General features: G+C 36.6%; 1 protein-coding gene across 1 annotated transcript in view; it reads right to left on the bottom strand.

Annotated features, from left to right (window-relative positions):
- SLCO5A1 (Solute carrier organic anion transporter member 5A1) overlaps positions 1-22,963 on the bottom strand; it is a 41,631-nt gene that overhangs the window by 5,469 nt on the left and 13,199 nt on the right. The window contains exons 6-10 of the mRNA XM_051209698.1: positions 21,273-21,378; positions 20,048-20,212; positions 15,357-15,437; positions 13,896-14,013; positions 797-959 (exon numbers count right to left, since the gene is read on the bottom strand). Of these exons, the coding sequence (XP_051075155.1) occupies positions 797-959; positions 13,896-14,013; positions 15,357-15,437; positions 20,048-20,212; positions 21,273-21,378 (633 nt within the window). The remainder of the gene's footprint in view (positions 1-796; positions 960-13,895; positions 14,014-15,356; positions 15,438-20,047; positions 20,213-21,272; positions 21,379-22,963) is intronic.

Here is a 22,963-nt window from a genome sequence, read left to right as displayed (position 1 = left end):
AAGACGGTTATAGATGAGGACTACTGAAGAGCCCCATACTAGTACTCAACTGATGTCTAGTACTCTGTTTTCCAATGTTTTCCTAACCAAAGTCCATCACTTTTTATTCAAAATTTTGCTTCAGCGCGTAGTCTGTAATAATTTATATAAATTTTCTTAAGTTAACAATGAGCAGTGAGGTAGTTGAGTATTAATCAATTCACGTAGTTTAGACGTTACGGTATAATGAATATGTCGATGATTAGTGAAATCTATGATTGACTACAGAAAACTGGTCTAATTTTCATGAACTTACACTACATGTAACAGAAACAAGATTTTTATTTGTGAATCAGAAAAGTGGGTATGTTTAGCAGTTACTACTTATGGATTGCAATATTGCTATGCAACATGAGATTTGACAGTAGATAATAAGTTTAGATACATTTACGTAGTGGTTTTTATACAGCGAAAGAGCAAAGTAACCGATTGTAGTCTCAGTTTCATAGTACAAATTAAAAGGAGACTAATTAATTAAAATTATAAGATTTCATTAATTAATGTGGTCGGAACAGTTTGGAATATAATAGCTATCAAATCAGATGATTTTGGTTCTCCCACGATGCCCTAATGAAAAAAAAAATTTAGAATTAAACCGGTACGCACTTAAAATATATATATCTACATAACACCATGAGCATGGCTATTCATAGTAGAATTATTAATTACAATGTATGATGTGGTTTCAAATAACTAATAATCAATTTACTGGTGAAAAAAAAATTATAACACATAAAAAAATTAGATATGACAATACCTCATATATTGAGTTATTGAGAAGGAATCTGTCTTGACAACCGGCATGACAAGGTGAAATGTATGTGATATCAGAAGCTAAATGACACACTGGAGACCATTCATTTTGATTACATGAACAATTAGCATTGCATACTGGTAACATGTTACGTGAATAAGGTGAACTGAAAATAACAATTAACGTTAAATAAATTACAAAATTTGAAAGTATGCAAATTTAAGATAATCTATTGTGTCATTGAGTAAAAATAAAGTGAAAGTTTTCTTATCAACGAAATCATTTACTTATACTGTACATTTGTAATTATAGCTGTTTGGTGTATTTGTATGTCTATAGAAAGATAAAGATTACATCATAAATTGATTTGAGTGTTTAAATATCCAATGTCGTTGCGTAATAATCAGGAGGGTTAAAAGAGAATAGGAGGTTGAAAATAATTTGCGGGTCAGAATTATGAAATATATTGGTTCGCTAGACAGAACAGAATTGAATAAAACTTATTCAGATAAGCTTCATATTAACTTCGCAACCCGGCCTACCGTTCACGGATGTATTAAGGGATAAACTTCCGCACTCAGCAACATCGATGTGCATCTATAAATTTGCCTGCACCACAGAAGCAGTTTTCATTGACCATACAAAGCGATCACTTTACAGATGCGCCTCAGAACATTACCCAGTGTTGCTTTTAGAAGGTATATACAAAACAACCAACACTTCAATACAGGATCACTTAATCAACTTCAGATAAGTAGCTTCAAAGGAGTCGTCCTTCAAAATAATCTACAAAATCAAAGGGACTGGATCGAAGAGAGGCAGAATCAGAAGCTTATGCGCTGTTGAGGCGTTAGCGACACACCGATTTAAGCATGAACACTACGTGCAAAGACTATATGTCCAACTTCTCATCTTCCTGTGGCCTTGATTCCCTTCTGTAGAATGTTTTGGTTCTTTTTTCTAATGTGATCACGTAATTTAAACTGTGATCAGTTTTTATTATCCCTTAACAATTTTCCATGATAATTATTCAGTGGTTATTATGACGTTTACGTTTTCCATTTTTGATCATAACTGTCAAGTGGACAATTATCTTTCATAGTTCTGACCAGCAAACTAGTTTCAAACACTTATTCTTTTCTAACCCTCTTGATTATTAACCCAACCACACCTGATATTTGAAATCTTGTACACTTTATGATGCATTCTTTTCTATCTTTGTAAAGAAATATACATTCACCAAGCAACTGGAAATACAAATGCACAGAATAAGTAAATGATTTCGTTGATAAAAAAATCTCCTTCGGTGAATTCTGTGTATGCAAACTTAAAGAATGGCTCAGCAGAAAATTGAACACAGAGAGTTCAACAGTTTAGCTGCAAAATTATTAAATTTCTGAATAATAATCAGTATCTATAAAACTGAAGAAACACTTAGCATAAGTAGTTACAAACTTGAACTATAAGTCATGTATAGACTGATGGTACTCAACGTTAACCGAACAGACAAAGCCGAAACAGATATTCAGTTATCCTTAAGAGGTAATTAAAACAGCTAGTCACAAGACATCAATAACGATTGACTAATTCAACCCTATGATATTGTACACATAATTTGACATGCTATAATACACATGTGTGGCTGTTTAAGCGCTTGATATATCATTGAATAGCGCAGAATTCCACAATTAAAACTAGTTTACATCAAGAGGGCTCTAAACTGTGTTTTCTATAAAATTAGGCGAATATGTTATACAGTTAAAATATATAATTAATAACTTATAACAAATACGAAAGAGGAAAATTTATTACAATATCTCCACAGCCGAAAAGACAGAGAGCTCAACAATTTCAGTGGCCAACTGCAATTCCAGTTCATTGGAATTCTGCCATTTACTAGGGATAGTATTACACTATGGGTTATACGCGAGACATCAGTAATATATCTAATTTTAGCAATCATTATGATATTATCACAATTAAACAATAAATAAACAACCACTTAATTGCACGGCAACATTACTAATGGATGGCAAAAATATATACTTAGTACATGATCTCTTTTTTCCAGGTCGAATAAAATTTAATTTAGTTGTTCATAGTTTGTCTAAACATACATATAAATTCGGCATAATTATCCTACATCTTTCTCAGACTAACAGTTTGTAAATTCATGGTACGAAACTTTTCCCAGCTTATAACGACATTATTCAGCACAAACACTTACAGAACAAAAGGTGGTTTAACATTTAAAAAGATGTGACTACTTTAATAGTCATAGGTTTGCAACTTTGTCGACTAAATTACCATTTTTATACTTTATTTTAAAAAATTATTCGGTGGCTTTACAACAGTAGATAAATGATTAAACACCCTTCTTATTATTAAGCTACTTGTCATCATCTTACATTTGGCATGAGTTACAGCAAAAATAAATTCAAGTGTCTGAATGAATACTATGATTTAATGATATCCCCAGAAAATTAAATCATAGCAAGTGAGCGATATGGAAAATCTATTACAAATTAATGTAGTCATAAGAAAATTTGGACGGAATTATTGGGTGAGTTTATATTTTAGAGAGATGCAACTTATTGGTGTCAGCTTGCAACAGAATTCTTCCGTGAGATTTCAAACAAAATCACGAATAAAGAATCAGATGTGATTACCAAGTTAAACGAGATAATTTTCGACTATGCTTGTAAAATAGCCTAGACAATCAATCATTTGTCATTAGTAAAATATTTTACTAATGAGAAGAGGCGTGACAACAGATTGGTTCCACATATGAGGCGATATCCAGCATAAGAAAGGAACATGGGTTCGAAAGCTCGAAGCCAATTATCGATGTACATGAAATTATAAGTATTGTAAACCAAATGAAATTACTTCAAATACTCATCGTGTAATCAGAATCACCAGTTGTAAAACAATGAAAGGATTACGTTATACTTAGACACAAAAAGTGCTGTATTCGAGACACAGAATATTACATGGATATATACAAAAACAGTGATAACATGTTAAGAAGCAAAATGAATTTCAGGAATCTGACGCATACACCATACTAATTCACTGTTACATCCATTTCTTGTTAAGTAATCATCAGAACAACCGTCAACAAACACCAAAATCAGAATCTTCAATACTAACGTCAAGACAGTTCTACTGTACGGAGCTCAAACTTCCAGAACTATTACAACCATTATCAAAATATTACAGGTACTTATGAACAATTGTCTAAGCAAGATATTCAATGTCTGTTGACCGGATATCATCAACAACACACTGTGGGAGAACCAGTTTTCAGCCGAAGAGGAAATTAGGAAAAACCAATCGAGGTGGATAGGACATGCATTATGGAAATCATTAAACCACATCACGAGACAAATCATAACTTGGAATACTTAAAGGGATAAAGAAAGAAGAGGACCAAGGAACATATTACGTCGGCAATTAAAGACAGACAGCAAAATAATGAATAGCAACTGGAAAGGATTGCTCAGAACAGAGCCCTACGTAGAATGCTGGTGGTCGGCCTATTTTTCTCCTCGGGTGCTAACAAGTGTAAGTAATTTAGTAAATAAGACCAACCAACTAAATGAACACATTGCAATAATCCTCTTCTTGAGCTATAGCCAATCTCTAATGTCTCAGGAAACGGAGTACAACTGTTTAATAAATCAAATGTTGGATTAAATATCTATGATTTTTCAACTATTATTGCACATTGTCAGTTAATTATTTAGGGACAGTAAATATCTTCATGTACATTTATTTTTTAAAGGTAAGAACTATATTGATCAAACGGGAAGTAATTGGAGCAGGATTGGATAGTGACAAGTAGGAGATTTAAAACCGACTTTTGAAATAATTATGCCACAACACTGTTTCATTACTCAGCTGGATTAACACTTATAATTTACCACCACAGTTATGAATTGTTTTACCGAATCAATCAACATATTACCAGTCAAGCTGTTTGTCATATATACCCTAGGAACTTTGAGCATAAGCCACTTTATTATAAGTTTTAGAATGTCATATAGAAATAACTTACAAAAACCGGTTACATATTAGATTAGTTCAAGCTTACAGACAAAAAGTAATACAAATTTATTATCTAATTGTAATATCTCGTTATATACGCTTGAACAGCAATCGATTGATATGCTATTTTTTATCATCTGTTGTGCAAAATATGATGTAATAACGATATGTATTTGTAAGTAGTCGTCCATTACAGGTCTGATTTAATCGAAGGTACATATGTTGTAACAATTTTTTAATGACATATTACTAGGTCAGTCAGTTGATTACTTGTAAACTAATTAAAAGATAAATCTATATATGATATGATATTGAGAATACAAAGATTAGTAATGGTGAATTTAGACGATCTGATGACCCAAGGCCATGATTTAAGCCCAAATTCCGGTTCAATTGCAATAATAGATAATCGAAATAAAAAATATTTGGTCTTAAGAAATGTCAGACCGAACTAACGAGCAATGGACATTTATCAAAGTTACGGGAAAAAAGCATTACATTGCACTGAGATCAATCTAATTAAATTCAGGAAATGGAATTAAACAGAAGTAAACTCTATACGGCCGACTTTGAGGGGATTTTCAGTCAATGGTTTATAATTAAAATTACAATGCATAAATCGTTTTGAAACGGCTAATGAACTTTTTCCCTTTGAATAATTTAGGGTAATGATAGGTAGGAGTTACAGTTAGGAACTAGGGTTAGAAATTAAGTTCAGTGTGAGAATACTTTTGCGGTAATAATGTTTAAGATAGTATCTGAACTAAAATCACAAAAGCTTGAAATTTACACTGAGAAATTTATGAATGATACTAAAGTGTTACGGAATTTCGATCTCATTACAATTCTTTTATTTTACTCTATAATAACTAATCACTTTTTAATCGTTATTCTAGGCATTGCACAAATTTGTTTTTAATTGTCAGTCCCATAATACTATCAATTTTAAGCGTCTTAATAGCTAAATATTACGTAAGACAAACGTAGTGGGGGATCGGATGAGGACGATTCCATAAGGACCTTGCCAGGGTTAGTGCGATTTACTACAAGTTCCTAACGATCTAATGGGGCGGTGTAGCCAAACGAGATCCCCGACTGCATACACCGGTCCTTTCACCTGACGGTCGTAAATGTCTTTTTAGTGTCCACTAGCCTTGCGCAAGTTGGTTTTGACCAAGCGGTATGCATCTACCAGGTGGTTACGGAGACTACGTATGTACGGTACATGTTCTAGGGCTTCGCGGGGCAACAAAAGCGTTTATATCTCTACCAGTCGGCGTAATTCGTGCCCGAACAGTAAAATGGCAGGTGAGAATCCTGTGGACCCATGTACCGATGTACGATAAGCTAGAAGGCATTGGGGTACTACATCATCCCACAAATCAGGCGACGATCTGCTGACGAGCGAGTGTAGGATGGCTTTAATAGTTCTGATTGTACTTTCTACAAAGCCGTTACCCTCTGGGTAACACACGGTAGTGTATGTCTTTTTTATTCCTAATAGCCGGCATATTTGAGCGATGGGATGGCTTTCAAAGGCCGGACCTTGATCGGAGTGAAGTGAGAATGGGACAATGTAACGGGAAACCCAATGATCAATGAAAGCTCGGGCGACCATGAGGTAGTCTTGCTGAGGGATGGGAATTGCTTCACACCATTTAGTAAAATAATCCGTCATAACTAATATGTAGCGATTTCCTTTTTTCGTCGTTGTCAGTGGCCCCATGATATCGATGCTCACTCGCTGGTGTGGTCCTGTTGTCCTCATCGCGATTAACGGTGCACGGAGTGTCTGCTGAGGCGATTTTATACAGCAACACGTGTTACAATTCTTGAGAAATTCCATCACATCTTTATGTATGGATGACAACCAAAACAGCTGCCGGACTGCGTATTCAGTCCTTCGTTCTCCTGAGTGATAGATTTCGCGATGCACCTGTCCCACAATACTCTGAACCTTTACCCGCAGAACTATTACCAGGGATTTTCTCGACCCACTAATTAGGAATAACGTGTTACCACCATAAACCTTCAGGTTGCTCCAACACGACGAGTTGTTACAAACTGATCTTTTAGCTCCGACTTGGATGGCTTATTATTTCCATGTAACTGGCTGGTAAATAAGCTGCAGGTCCTGATCTGCTGCTTGCAGAGAAGGCCAGTCGGTCGCCAGGGCTCTACTAAGAATAGCATTAATAGTATCTGAGGGCTGAGGTATGCGGGTCAGAGCATCCGTGTTTGTATGTCGGTTTCCCGGTCGCTACTTGCACGTAAAATCGAATTCTTGCAACCTCTCCTGCCAGCGCGTTACCTGACCTTCTGGCTCGCGAAACGAACGAAGCCACTGCAGTGCAAGATGGTTCGTGCGTACGCGAAAAAGCCGATCCGATAGATAATGACGAAAGTGTTGTAAGAGTTTTACCAACTCTAACATCTCTCGGCGTGTTGTGAAATATCCTGCTTCGCTCTTGTCTAGTCGTTGACTAGCGTACGGGAGCAAGGTATTGAGGTTGACATACTACTAAATACGGCAGCTCCAACATCCTTTATCAAGGAAGAGTTCCTGCAGAAACCAAACCATAAGACTCAGCGAAAACAATCTTCCTCTGCGCTTATCACAGCAAGTGGTGACCCTTTGAAAGCGTGCTATAAGACGGTTAGAATTAACGATAGATAAGCATCCATTTCGACATGAAATCTTAGTTTGCGCCACACTGACTTGGGACATGATACTCAGGATTGATTTCATGTTGAAACACCAGGCTTCTATATAAATGGGTAGGTCAGAAGCGGAAATTGGTGAGGCTACGGTGAAACTACACCATCATGGGATACCGACTAAACCTGTCAGTCAGTCAGTCAGCTACAACGTAGGACCAGGCACATATATGCATCGGTCCAGGTTGCCATACCGCATCAGCACAACAAGATGAACACCGGATTCATAGCAGTGGTTAGGTCAAAGGTGGTAATATATAAAAGAAAGATTGCATATAGAGATATAGTACAAGAAGAAAGAATTGGTTCGTAGAAAGAAAGATATGAAGTGATTTTAATCTCTTAGTTTAAGGAAAGACAGGGAGTGTATACACCTACGCCATTGTGATCCATTCTGAGCCATGTCATCAAGAGTCTCCAACCATCGGTTACGATAGTCACGCGGACCCCAACCAAGTAGTCTGCATCTACCAACATGGCTCACATCACAAGTTAGTCACTTCAAGCACTGATGCCACGTTTTGGTTTGGCCGCCCCTAACTTTCTTCCAACCATTTCCAATACCGCATAGCATTGCACGTCGTGGTAGTCGGTGTTCAGGCATACGTAACACGTGGCCCAACCATCTCAGTCGATGAAGATTCATAACCTCATCAACTGATTTACCATCATTCCCTAATACCCTGAGTGTAACCTCACTATTACTTACCCGGTGATCCCAACAGACACCAGCAATATTTCTAAGATATCTATGATCAAGTACTAATAATTACGAGTAACTTCTGCTCTTAATGACCACATTTCCCATCCGTAAAGTAGAACAGAACGGACTGTTGCGCAGTATACTCGTTCTTTTATTGATAGACGGATATCTCGCCTTCGCCACAGGTGGCGTAAGTTGGCAAAAGCCAAACGAGCTTTTCGAATCCGTGCTGAGATTTCGTCCGATACCAACCCATTAGGGCTGATCAGACTTCCAAGATAAGTGAAGTTGTCAACGCGTTCGACTACTTCACTCCCTATCCTTAGTTCAGGTGTTAACGCAGACCAGTCCTGAAGCAACAACTTGCATTTCGAGGGAGAGAAGCGCATTCCAAACATTCTGGCATTGTTGCTCAGTGCTACCAGAAGACTCTGCATTTTGTCAGCGTCTTCACCAAACAGGACTATGTCATCTGCGTATTCTAAGTCGATAAGTGGACCTCCTGGATGGAGATCAATACCCGAGAACTCAGTCGACGAGAAAGTTATTTCCATCAGTAGATCTATGATGAAGTTAGACAAAAATTAGGAAAGTGGACAGCCTTGACGGACACCACTTGAGGTTGCAAAAGTAGATGACAGTTCGCCATAAGCTCTGACTCGACTAGTAGTGTTCGAGTAAAGAGCCTTTACAAGATTTATGTACTTCTGGGGTACGCCTTTCAATGACAGACACTGCCACAGAATCTCGCGGTCTACCGAGTCAAATGCTGCTTTTAAGCCAAGAAAGACCACCACTGTCGGACGCCGATAAGTATACCTGTGTTCTAGAATCTGATGAATGGTGAATATGTGGTCGATGCAGCCACGACCAGGTCTGAAGCCAGCTTGGTTCTCTCGTGTTTGCAGTTCACGAGTCTTAGTTAGGCGTCTGATAATTATCGAGGCTAGTATTTTAGATACTATATTAGTTAAACTAATCCCTCTGTGGTTGTCACAGGATGATTTTGACCCTTTCTTATATATTGGGACGATAAGTGATTGTGACCAGTCAGATGGAATAACGTCTAACTCCCAGATCTTAGCTAAAATATTAGTCAACCTAATCGCTAAAATTGGACCACCATCCTTAAAAACCTCTGGAGTCAATCCATCTGGACCAGCTGCCCTTCCTCGCTTCAGATTAACTATAGCCTTTTGAACTTCAGCAAGAGTTGGGGGACCTACTTCAATGTTCCATTCACACTGTCTAGGAATGGAGGGTAGTTGTAGAGTCGCTGAAGGCCAGCTGAACTGTTCCCTAAAATGTTCCGCCCATCGTTCTAAACGTCTGGACTGGGAGCAGATGAGAGTATCGTCTTTTTCCGAAATAATCTCACTTACACTTGATTTATTAGTTCCAGTTTCTTTTATTAGTCTATAAAGCTGTCTTGTGTTCCCTATAGTCGCCGCCTTTTCCATCTCTTTTGCTTTCATTGCCCACCACTGCTCACGGTCGTTTCTTAGACTTTTTCTTAACCTAGATCTGATTTGTTGTCGCTCTTCATCATGTTCGGAACCTGATGGGACGAGTTTGCGAGAATCCATCAGTGTGACAGACTTTGAAGAAATCCATTGGTTTTTTGTAACCCTGTGGTTTAAATCACTGATAGATGTCACTGCTGTTTCCACAGCTGTTTGTATGGCTTTCCAAGCAACAACTGGGTCAACCTCGTTTTCAGAACTACCTAATCGTGACCTCAGTTGTTCCTGGAACCTACTTTTGGTTTCCTCGCTACTCAGTTCGGTTCGAATGGGTCTTTTTACTGTGGCTTTTTTGCGTTCAGTGAGGTGCAAGCAGATGCGTGCCCGTATTAGGAAGTGGTCGGAGTCCAAGCAGGTACTTCAGAATGAGCGACAATCTTCTACCGACCCTCTCCAACGGTGACTGATGGCAATATGGTCTATTTGAGTCCATCGTTGGTTTGGTGTAGGGGGTCGCCATGTTAGACGATGTCTCTCCTTATGCTTAAAATTTGTGTTTGCTAAAAATAAACGATTGTCTGAGCATAGTTGCAGCAGACGATCACCATTATCTGTTCGCTGTGTCGGAATACTAAAATATCCACCTAAATGCCTTTCTGTTTGGTTTAAGCTACCTATCTGAGCATTAAAGTCGCCCCCTACGAGTACTATGTCTGAGCGTTTAGCTTTCTGAAGAAGTTCAGAAAGCTTTCTGTAAAAGTCATCTTTCACATCATCTGAGCTGCAGTCAGTGGGAGCGTAGGCAGAAACGACGAAAAGGCAACGACGTGTATCTCTATCCTTCCGAGTTCTTACGGAGCCGTTTAACCGAACAGCACATAGACGACTGTTGACGGGGATCCACTCTAGCAGTGCTTATTCCGCCCTCATGCTTAGTGCTATGCCTACACCTGCCAGTCCACGAGAACTGGCCATCGGGTCACCAGATACACGGAGGGTGTATCTCGTTGGCTCTCCGTTTTGCCGAGGTGAGGTCAAGTGAATGACCACACTGGGATCCTGTATGCGTGTTTCGGAGACACAGCATACATCAATGGAAAGAGACTCTAGGGTTTTAGCCAAGGAAGCCTGCTGACCGATTTGACATAGGGTGCGTACGTTGAAGGCTCCAATGTGTAGTTTGGAGCGAGGATTCAGTAGACCTGGGACAGAGTTTTGAGCACTAGAATCGTTGGCTATGGTGACACTTGAGGAGGCCGAAAGAGGAAGTTTAGAGTTGAAAGTCGATAATAGGAATTGAAGACGGAGGTTGATTATGAATACAGTGGTCTTGAGTGCTGTTAGAGGTATGAGGGCGGTTATCACTTCCCGGTTGCCCACACCGAGGAAGGGTTCTTCTGGAGGTACCCGAAAAGGAAATTGGATTAGAGGCGGTCTCAGTGACCTGAGAGCGTGACCGCAGTGCCCAAGGGACAACTGCTTGAGGCCGGTCGCGCACGGCCTTTTCGTGGGAGGTTTTTGACGTGTTAGCTCCGTTCTTCAAAAGGGCCTTACCGCCGGAGACGGAAATCCGTGAGGTAAGGTGAGGTGTGCATTTTTAGGGTCGACCTTTTCTAACCCCACTCCTCCTTGTGGGAAGGCAGCATCGCTGTCATGCTGGTTGTCTGAAGGAAACACCTTACTGCTGTCACACCTCTGTACAGTCAGCAGTACGACTTCACCTTCGGACCTTGGGTTTGTTGCTTTCAGTCTTACCGCTATTCAACCGACCTGTCTGACATGGTAGGACCTTGAGGAACGGTTGCTCCAGCCAGTATAGCTCGGTTGCTTCATCACGATAGGCAAGCCCGACCACCACGTCAAGGTAGCAACAACTAAACCTGTAGCTCATGTGGGAATTTCAGAAGTTGTATGTCAGGTACAAGGCAATCAAATAATAAGCGAAAATGATCGTCACGTAACCATTGCTGTACTTCAACAGTTAAGCTCTGTGTTCGGGGAGAGTATCTCCGGAAACCGAACGACAACATTACAACACTCTATTTTCACAAGAGACCATATGCCCCTTCGGCAGCCACCTTTCAGGGTACTGGTACTCTACAGACTGCAATGGGATGCGATGATAAGGGATATGTTAGACAAAAAGATTAAAATCCCCTCATTTTCCCCCTGGGCATCACCCATTGTTTTAGTGAAAAAGAAAGACAACTCTCTAAGACTGTGAGTAGATTACTGAACATCTTAACGCTATAACTAGACGTGATTCTTTTCCGCTTCCACGGACAGACTCTATATTAGACACCATGAAAGGCGCTTGTTGGTTTTCGACTTTGGACTTAGCATTTATGTATTGGCAATAGGAAGTTCGACCTCAAGATAAGAAGAAAGAAGCATTCATAGTACCAAATGGTTTGTGTGAATTTCAAGTGATGCCTCCTATGTTAACGAATGCTTCAGCTAACTTTCAAAGACTGATGAAAACAGTCTTACAAGATATGGTACCCAACAAATGCTTGATATATCTTGATGACTTTAATGTGTATGGCAGCACACCCGAACATCTAGAAAGCGGTTCTTCATAGCCTTAAACAACAGAACTTAAAAGTAAAACCGTCCAAATACCGACTGCTGCAGAAAGAACTAATCTTCTTGGGACACGGTATCACCGCAGATGGGGTAGGCAGGTACAGACAGAGAAAAGACACGTGCCATTGTTAATTGGTCAAAGCCAAAATCACCCGAAGACGCTCGCGGTTTCCTGGTGCTCGATCCTTATTACTGACGCTTTGTTCGTGATTTTGCATCATTGGTAGAACCTTTGCATCGGTTGACACATAAAGGATGAAAGTTTTTATGGATCATCGAGTATCAGCGAACGTTCGATGCTTTAAAAGCACGGCTAACCTCCCCACCCATATTAACCTTCACGGATAGATAGCTTTCAACAAGTTGCAAGCTATCCGTCATTGCCTTTTGAATTTACCGCGAAAAGTTCAAAAGGCATTATCTCAAATCGACTTTGTTTCGGTCGTACAGTTTACCTTTGTCGTCAACATGAAAAACAAAATACAGAAATGTAAAACACACTGAGAAGTGTGACTAAATAGAGGTTAACTGAGATTGAAAAATAGAATGACGCTAAACTTAAGAGACAGAGGGTGTGAAGTAAAAGTGCAGCTACGCAGGGTTGGAAACCGATCTTGAGCCATGTCATCAAATTTCTCTAACCATAGATTACAATTATCGAACATATTTCCGACCTGAAATTCAACCCCTGCCACCAGGATGATTTATTTAAATAAACAATTACTCTATGAACTGAAGTCATAACCTCTTTTGGCAACCTTTAGCTTTCTTTTGACCTAATTGATATCACATCTACCTTTCAGTATCATGGCAAACGGCATACATAAGAGGTACCCAGTATATATATATATATATATATTCGTATATTATTTAAACAATGAAAACATTATCTAAATGTTTTTTATCTCAGAAAAACAAAGTCAAAAATAGTTTTTGTCAAGATTTTCACTCTTATTTGAATGGTTTAATTATGAAGCTATTTGTTGACTTCAGAAACAATACGATTAACACAAACTGCTTTAGACAGAAGCGAGATATAGGAATCGCTTCATACGATCGTATGAGCGTAATACGCTTCTCGTTGTTCGAGGAATCGCTTCAAAAGTGATCAGAAGTCGATAAGCATGATGGCTAGCAGTGTAATCCAGGACACACATTGCGTCCTATTTGGGATTCGTCAGTTGGATGTACATGCATATCAGAGTTGACGTTCACTCAGGGTCTCGAACCTAAACAGAACGGAACGCGCGTCCTGAACTCCACTGCTAGCCACCACCATCTTTGCTTATAATGCTTGTGATTGAAGGCAATATCGAGGCAATCCGCACAGGATGCACATATGCCAATAAGAGACTAATCAATTGCAGTCCTGAGCATCAATGGGAACATTCAAACAAACAATATAAGATGAATTTGATTAGAAGTTTGTATAATTAGTCACTGCATTTGATTGTCTGATGGACTGAGTAATTCTCGTCAAAGAGCACAATGTCAGTAAAACAACGTTCCTGGACTATAATAATTGGTCACCATCATCAGAAAAAAATATTTATAACACTAAACAATTAACATAAGAACTCACTCTTCTGGATAAGACACAGTTAAACCAGCAATTGAGGGATTTTTACAGCCCAAAAAGAAAAATGAACACATACAAGCTAAAATGATCAAATTAACGACGAGAACAAATCGGATAGCACCTATTAAATAAAATGTAAATAAACAAATAGATAAAAACATTTCAATATTATTAAAAGTAAGTGTAACAGAATAATTGTTTACACTAAAAGAACATACGTATACAGACGATATTTCAAGATGAATAAATAAACGATGCAAATACTATGTCAGTATGTGAAACTGATCTTTGTATAAGAAAAAAGCTAAGTTATACACCGCAATCTATTCTTGTGCATTGAATCACTCAATAAAAACTTATTTATTATCAGTATGGGGATTTGTGAAGATGGTAATATTTCCACAGTTGCATTCGCAAGTCAATCTAAGCTAGACCACTATTGAAAACATGAAACACTGAACGATCGTCTCGTCCTAGTATGGGACTATTCAGAGGTGCGCATTCACGACCATACGAAACTTCCTATACCATTCTAATAAAGGGCACGACCATAACACAAAACTAAATTAAAGTCACAATAGTTCGAAACTCAGTCAGTAAGTTGTAACATATCATTCTTCAACTGATATAACACTTGTCTACAGTTAGTCAACTCTTAAACTATGTAGTATCGTGCAACCTAGTAGGCAGCAACTAGATATGTTATATATATATACATATTCACATATACATTTGCCCACTTAATATTTCTGCAGATATGATGTTTACAAAGAAACAATCAAATAATTAAAGAACTGAAATAATCGATGTAAAAGCACAATAATATCAAATTAGGAGAACGAGATAAACTAACTCTTCTCGTTAGTTGGTTGTAACCCATAAAGTTGATTAAATATTAAAAAACAAGAATGAATAAATAAATTCTATGTTCGCTGCAAACACAAACATCAATAACAAATAAACGGAAGCACCCAATTGAAAGAAAATAGATATAGAAACAAATTATTAAAATATACCTTTTGATTGATAAATTTCTACTCAATTATTGTTTGGATTTTATTAAGTAGTTCACAGAAATAGTGATAATAATAATAATATCTACTATCCTTATTTTAATTTATATCCATCAATTTACATTTACATTAAACAGATATAAATACCATATTATAGAGAACTTGCAAAGTAGAAGCGTGTTAGTCAATGTTTAAAAGTCATATATTAGTTCGAGAAATTCGTTAAATATTAGTAGAATTACAAATGAGAATGAATTTGAATGATTGAATAGTGTTAAAGAAATGGTATGGTATTCAAATACGACTCGAATTGTTTAATCTGAAAAATCAACCGTATTGTAAATTCATGCAAAAAACTTTCCGATCAACGTAGACCAATATATCTACTTTGTCTAAGTTCGATGATATATATATTAATTAAAGATATGATCAATATCAACCGCTTACTCACCTTTACGACGAAATTGAAATCTATTGAGAATAATCCCACCAACTAAAATGCCGAACGCACCACAGGGTACAATCAGACCACCTAAGATAGAGATAAAAAGAGAGGCAAAGAGATTGTAACTAGTCAAATACGCATACATCTCGGACAGAAAATGAAAGACGACAATGTTTAAATACGAGTAAACAACAGAAAGTAGACATTTTCAACTACAAACCGAAGATTGTTTGATAATGAAGAGGGGTAATGGCAAGAAGAAATTGGTGTTAGATAATGATTTCTTGATTTGATGGTAATAGTTCAAAACAATACGGGATTATCTCAGGGCGGTGACCGTTTCCTGTAGCCTTGTGTAGTCAACAACTTGTTTCTAGTCAGCACCACCTTCCAGGACAACCATCCCCAAAATGCTACCCGGAGTCGCACCTCATCAGTTTAACCTTGGAATCAAATTGATCACATAGTGATCAGCCACAGATGGAGTAACTGTATACAATACCGTCAATCTCTTTGGAGAAATTATCTGAACTGCGATTAAGGTTAGTTTTATGCCAAGCTTATCTTGTATTTCAGTGAATAGCAAACATCTCGTTTTAAGGGGGGATTGATATAAGCAAATTGATTGAAGCTTCTGACCGAACCAAACATCAAACCGAATTATGTTTCAAGCTTGTAGTCCGTCAGCCATAAAGTGTAGACAAGAATGGAATGCGTTTTTCTGACTCCATGAAAACGGTGTTTCACGTCTCTTAGGGATTCGTGGAACATCCAGCCTAAAGCACTGGGTTTTTGAAGGGTCCTCTTGGAAGCATGTCGAATAACTCCGGCGAACCATAAGTTTAGTAATTAACATAGATACATACATAAGGAAATTGTACAACGTCTGCGTAAGGATGGAGAAATCTGATGGTCAGGGCGCGCCAATGAGTTTAAAACAGCTGCTTCATCCGGAAACTGGTGCAAGCTATTCCAAATTATTCCGGCCGCCGCCATCGAGAAGCGTGGTGTATGTAAGACAACTTCTGAGGTTGATGGAACATCAGTCAGTGATATCTAAAGGTATCTGGAACGATAAGCAGTTTTTCGAGGAAACGTTTACTTAGCCTGATGTTCCAGGAACATTGATAAGACTGTCTTGGTATCCCTATCATATATCAACTGATCCACCTAAGACATCGGAAGTCCGTATGTAACTCAAACTTCTGTGGCGCCATAAATCATCAGGCCCAGACACCTTATCTCTGGCTCTTTGTAAATATGGTGGCGGAATTCTGGACAGAACACTGAGCAAAACTTTTGGATAAGTTTTGAAAATAGAAAACTTCTTAACGTTTTGAAATGGAGCTTACGCCTGCACTCTTTATGGTGAGCCGTTTGAAGCGGTCGGGAGGTTCGTTTATATGAGTAGTTGCGTGAGCGATGAGATCAATCTGTGCAGTGGAAATCAGAGCAGCTTATCCCATTTTAGGTCATCTCTGACACTATCTTGATGTTAGTCTGGCTGCAAAGTCCTGCGTTTACAATGCACCAGTAAAGAGTAGTCCTGGCCTGCCCTTGCAAACATGGAGTCTCTGAGTCGAGGAGGCTCGGCAAATATCTGTCCTGTCTGAGAAGGATCGTTGACATTCAATGGCAACATCATGTTAATTGTATTGAGGTCTGGGGATATGTATTAGGGCACAGTGGCAATAAATTGATTACTGGCTCTATCTTAGAACATTGGCATCAGCGACAAGGATGTGTTACGAATGTCATCATAGCGGCTTCCACATCGTGTATATTTTGGTGATGCTGGGACGAAGTGAAGAAGCGGAGAAGTTGTCAGCCTATGACCTGGCACTGTGGTGAGAAAGAAGGCTGTATAAGACTGTCATTTTTCTGTCCATCGCAATTACGTGGCTGGGGTTCGAGAGATAGTGGCTTGAGACACTAACAGGTACACATTTGTGTACCAGATTTTAACAGTAATGATGATTGACTATCAGACAAAGAAATTTAATTTCTAATAGCATACATCTACATCTAGCTAACAGGAAATGTGAAACTGCCTTTGAAAAATAGTTGGTGGTACTGTAACCGATACATCAGATAAATAGAACTTTTGCAAAATTTAAATAAAAGGAATGGTAGCTGAGCAGTGGTTAAGACGTTCAACTTTTACTCATTAGGTCATGGGGTTCAAACCCCATCCCACATACTTCGGTTCGAGTAGTCAGTTAGTATCAGTACCTATTACAACTTAAGCATGGATCGAAATCAAGTACACTAATCAGTATCTGGAAAATGATTCAATTTCAGTAGGTAAAACCTATAGTTGAAATGAAAATAATATGGACTAATAAATTCAGTAGTTGTTGAGATACTATTATGATCCAATCGTTAAATATAGTACGTTGAACGAACTTTTTTAAAATAAATGAGCTTAAACCCGTGAGATTAGATGAATAAAAACTGAATCCCTTAAAACAGTGAACTATTGGTCCATTATAATCCCAATAATAAAGAATCATTATCAGTTTTATAATGATCATATAATAAAAATCAGAAAATCAAAATCAGTCACAGATCAATGAGTCAAGAATTCCACTAAAAACCCATTAGACTATGGAGTTAAAACAGTAAAAATTTCCTCCCATATTCCACTGTACGGACAGTTGGATATTATTACATGTAGTTCATTCAACAACATATGTCAGTTATAGTCTAATGCATGAAATACTTAAAAGTGATTACTGGGCTAAAACAATGAATAGGAGTAGGCCAAACGATGACAAGCATTGATTAAAAAGACAAAATAACTGAAAAGCAATGACCATAACAGGTACAGTAGATTCATTCATAATTTTTTAAATATAAAAAGGAGGTACAGAGAAGAAAAAAACAAGAGAGCAATCACATAGTACCCATATAATAATATGATATTTAAATGCAGAATGCTCTAAATTATTGATTCGTTTACAACCCAATATTAAAAATCACTGGGTCACGAGTTCCGACTAACAACGTTTGTCTTTATCTTGACAACTAGTATTCCCTGTATGTTTGGTATTTGGTCATCTCACGTGACCACAGATTTGCATTTATACCTTATCAAAGCGTAATATAACATGATATACAAGTCTTATCATGTTGCAATTCAAATTAATATAAGTAGTTAAAAACGTTAACAGATGAAAATAATACATTACTCAATCAAACGTATAACGACCAGATTGATAATCTACACAACACATGTGTACTTGTCTGTAAACGTTAGGCAAGAAAATCACCTCGGTTATCATCTTTGTATACAAAACTTAGTTTGAATACGAAGGCTTTATTAACGAGTGTAATTAACTACTTGGTAATCGATTATCCTATTTGTTTCAGATCGATTCTGATTAAGGAAAGTGGTAATTGAGTGACTAGTGTGGTTAGTTGGGTAATTACTTGCTTGTGTAATCATCGGTAAAAACCCCGCTAATTGAAATGATATCAATACACCTGATTAGAAACTGCATATCAAAGCTTATTTGAAAGAGCGTAAAGGACATGAAGTTAGGATTATGCCCCGAAAGAATTTTATTGTAACTTCAACTATCATTTCTGAATAAAAATTTCAGTGTGATAATCAAAGGTGTCTCAGACAGTGGGACTGGAAATCGATGTTTGTAATAATTAATTACGTTCAAGAATAATATGTAACTACAACCACGAAATATCTCTACACTATAGAAAAATAAATACGTATAAACACCTCTTCACCTGTCTGTTGCATTTTAGTGTTCTTTTTTATTCATCTCTTTCGGATGAACTTTAGTGCAATTTCAAATTAATATATCTGTCTATCGTTCGCATGACAACAAACAGACCTTAGGAGTAGATGATTAGTGATAGAATGGTTTTTGACAAAGCTATGATTGATTCCCATAAAGCAGAGAGGACTTATAACGGCATAGATAGAGAAGATACGAAAAAATGTAACATAAGTTCGGAATAGTAAAATATTCATTTATTCGAAGACCATAGAACTGGATGTAAGACATTACCTAAAAGGTTCCCCCAAGTTAAACTACACGACTACCGACACAGGTTATTCATCTTTGTTTAGTATATGACAACTCGGAAAAATAGGTAACGACCTGATGACAATAATTATTTCACCATATTTATTTTCTTCTCTCTGATTTCTTCTAACGTTGTATGAACGAGGTTAGTTGTGGCGATACAAAAAATTCGTGTCATTTCCCAACATGACTTAAAATGACAGACTGATGTACTTCATATCTCAAATTTGTAAGTACACCGAAACCTACAACCTTACTTGTTTTCGAGACTTTACATAGTTTGATTTACTCCTAACCTGATGTATTATTATTCAGTCAGTTGGTTGTACTTTATTTTCAATTGAAAAAAAAACCTGGGCAACATCATCTGAACAAACTGCAAAACACTAATTTCAATAACTGATGTATATATTTACAAGAAAAAGTTACATATATAGTAAAAGTTTAGTATTATGCCCATTACTAACTAATAACACAATAAATTTAATTATGTAGGCTATTATCATCCATTATCATTTACATCATTCATATATTCAGTCTAGTTATGATTTTGTTTTCCTTCTGTTTATATATATATATATATATATATATATATATATATATATATATATATATATAGTGGAAATAAATTAATTATTTGCTACTTACCAGCTATTAAACTGCTTGACGATTTATTAATTCGAAATCCCATTTCTAAATATTTTGGTAAAAATGATGCAAACCCAACAACAATAAACATTTCTGAACATATACAAAAACAAGCCATAATGTAAATTTTATTTCGAATAAGTGAACACACGACGGTACTAAAATCTAGGAAATTGTGAAGAAAAACAAAGAGGAAACAATTTTTTTAGAAAGCAATATGTAGACAGTTTATACCATGATATGACATAAATTAGACAACTAATAAGACTATGGATTACTGAATAAAGGTTTCATCTTTGCATGGAACCCTTCAACATTATATGCTAATAACCGGCAACCGAATAACTAATAAAGGAACTCAATAATTGAGTGCACAATCACAGTTGTATTTTCTTTCTTTTCTATTAATATTACCGAAGTGTAGAATAAAAGAAATGTGATTGAAAATTTCATACAGCAAATTTTAACGGAATGCAATGATGATTTGAAGATCACTGAAAGAGTAAATGAAATTCGAACTTCAAATATCGGTCTATTTTTTGTCTGTTAAGAAGGTTAACAGATATATCTGTTAGTATTTCACGATAAAAGTTTTTCCTGTAAAGTTTTCCATTTAAATAAGCATCAATTGAGGCGAGAATATCTAATAAACTGGTGATTCAATAACTTAAATGTAATACTCATATGAAAAAAGCCCTGATAAATATACGTGTAATAAATAAAACTCACATTTATTGGATCAATTATTTACTCATTCACACATTAAGGTACATTGTTTGCGTAATCACTGATTCCATAATAAGTACAAAATGATTTAAACTTGAATAAAATCAGGATAATGAAGTGTATAGCCAATGTATTTTACTGAGAAATAATAATAACCTGTGTAATAAGTATGAGTACTTGGTTTTGAGGCCTAGTGATACAACCCGACCGTCTAACTCATCATAGATGAAGACAACTTAAAGTCACTAATTTAGGTCATAAGTTGTGGGTTTTCAAGTCAGTCTAACGCTTTAATATACGTTCACGCAATTTTAAGCAGAAACGGATGGATGATTTCAGCAAATCTATATATTTCAAAAACTAATAAATGAAATAAATATTTTCCAATATATTAACGCTGTGGAGTTAAAATTATAAACCTACAATGTTTTCCAAATACTAAACAATTAAAAATTAAATTGATTACTGAGAAATAGTGAACACAAGATTATAGTCTTACCACTCCATGTATTCTTTGAATCAAGCGATTGACTTTGAAAATGAGGATTTGAGCTTCGACTTTTTCGTTGACTTCGTCGTGAAGAAGAAAAATCTGACCAAGGGCTCTAAGAAAAATTCGTAAAACGAATGGAGTGAAATTGACTAATATTGATAAAAACCTAAGTATATACATCATTTTATGTAGTCGAATGCAGTATTTTATTTTGGTTGATGCCTAATTTCAATAAACAACATATTTTTCGTTTTACCAGGCCATTAAAATTTACGTAAATTAAAAAAGAAATCTTAGAATGTTACATGACTTTCGTATGTCCACGCTTCATATATGATTATAAAAGGAGAAACTAAGAAAGTAGTTCACTAGATTTATTTTGAGAAGTAATCAAAATCATAAGAGCTTACTGTGCACGAATAAATTACAACCACATATAGATTTGTTCAATATCTGACAAAGGACGTAATGGACAGTATTGAGATGAAGCACCCGCTCAACAAATAAGGAAGGAGCAGATACAACACAGAAACAAAACTGTATATAATAAGCTATATAAGATAGTAGGTATTGGAAGAAATTTTCCATACCTACTCAAACGTGGTTTTAGATCATATAGAGTCAGAAGTAGTGAGGTTCAAAACCACACTTAATGTAGAGAATTTAACTCAATTCTTTTAGACAGTGTTTTGAAAAACCAATATTAGTGTCGTTATTTTCAATATAATAACAAACGAAACAGATTCTCTCTATAAAAGGGATATTTGTGAAGATGGACGCAACATCCAAAAATCCGCTCTTTCCCCAGAAACCTTGATCTCGATGACTAGATCAATAAAAGCAAATGTCAGTCAGTCAGCTACAACGTAGGACCAGGCACATATATGCATCGGTCCAAGTTGCCAAACCTCATTAGCACAACAAGATGAACACCGAATTCATAGAAGTAGTTAATTCTATGGTGGCAATATATAAAAGAAAGATTGCATATAAGGATATAGTACAGAAAGAAAGAATTAGTTGGTAAAACGAAAAATATAAAGTAACTTTAATCTCATAATTTAAAGCAAGACAGAAAGTGCATACACCTAGCAAATGAGTCGAGGATTTATTGTTTACTAACCGTATTTTTCATTGACTGGAGAATTTCCACCAACCAAGTCGGAATAATGAGTAATTCATATTCATTATGGACCAAAGGGGAGCATCTTTCTTAGTTGTTTTCAGACATCCTTACGCTCGTAGAATAGCAGAGCTTCTCAATCTCACGTGTTCAAATATATAACTACTGATAACTGATTCACCGTTCATCTTTTTCAAGATTTTTGTCAATTTCTCATTAACATGATCAGTTATATCTTTGTTGGTAATTTCTCTGAAGAATTTATTTATATCACTTATGAAAGAGGATAATTTATTAATGCAATCAACATGACGTTTCCTAAAAAATCAATCAATCACGATGTTTGAAAACCGTCCGAGTGTATCTTAACTGATGATGGAGAACCACATTTCTTCAGATCAAATATTGGTATAAGTTAGGACAGTAATTTCTACAAGTACCGAGTCACAGGATAGAGTTAGAAATTGGTTTTTTAAAACAAACATTCAAAGTGGCAGAGATGTGTAAATTGAAGACACAATAAGGATTATAGTTTATCATTATTAGTAGTAGTATTGTGTATTTGTCGAAATTC

This window comes from Schistosoma haematobium, chromosome 1, assembly GCF_000699445.3.
Source record: "Schistosoma haematobium chromosome 1, whole genome shotgun sequence".
In the NCBI taxonomy this organism is placed as follows: domain Eukaryota; kingdom Metazoa; phylum Platyhelminthes; class Trematoda; order Strigeidida; family Schistosomatidae; genus Schistosoma; species Schistosoma haematobium.
The sequence above is the reverse complement of the archived record's forward strand: the minus strand, read 5'-3'. Positions and strand labels throughout refer to the sequence as shown.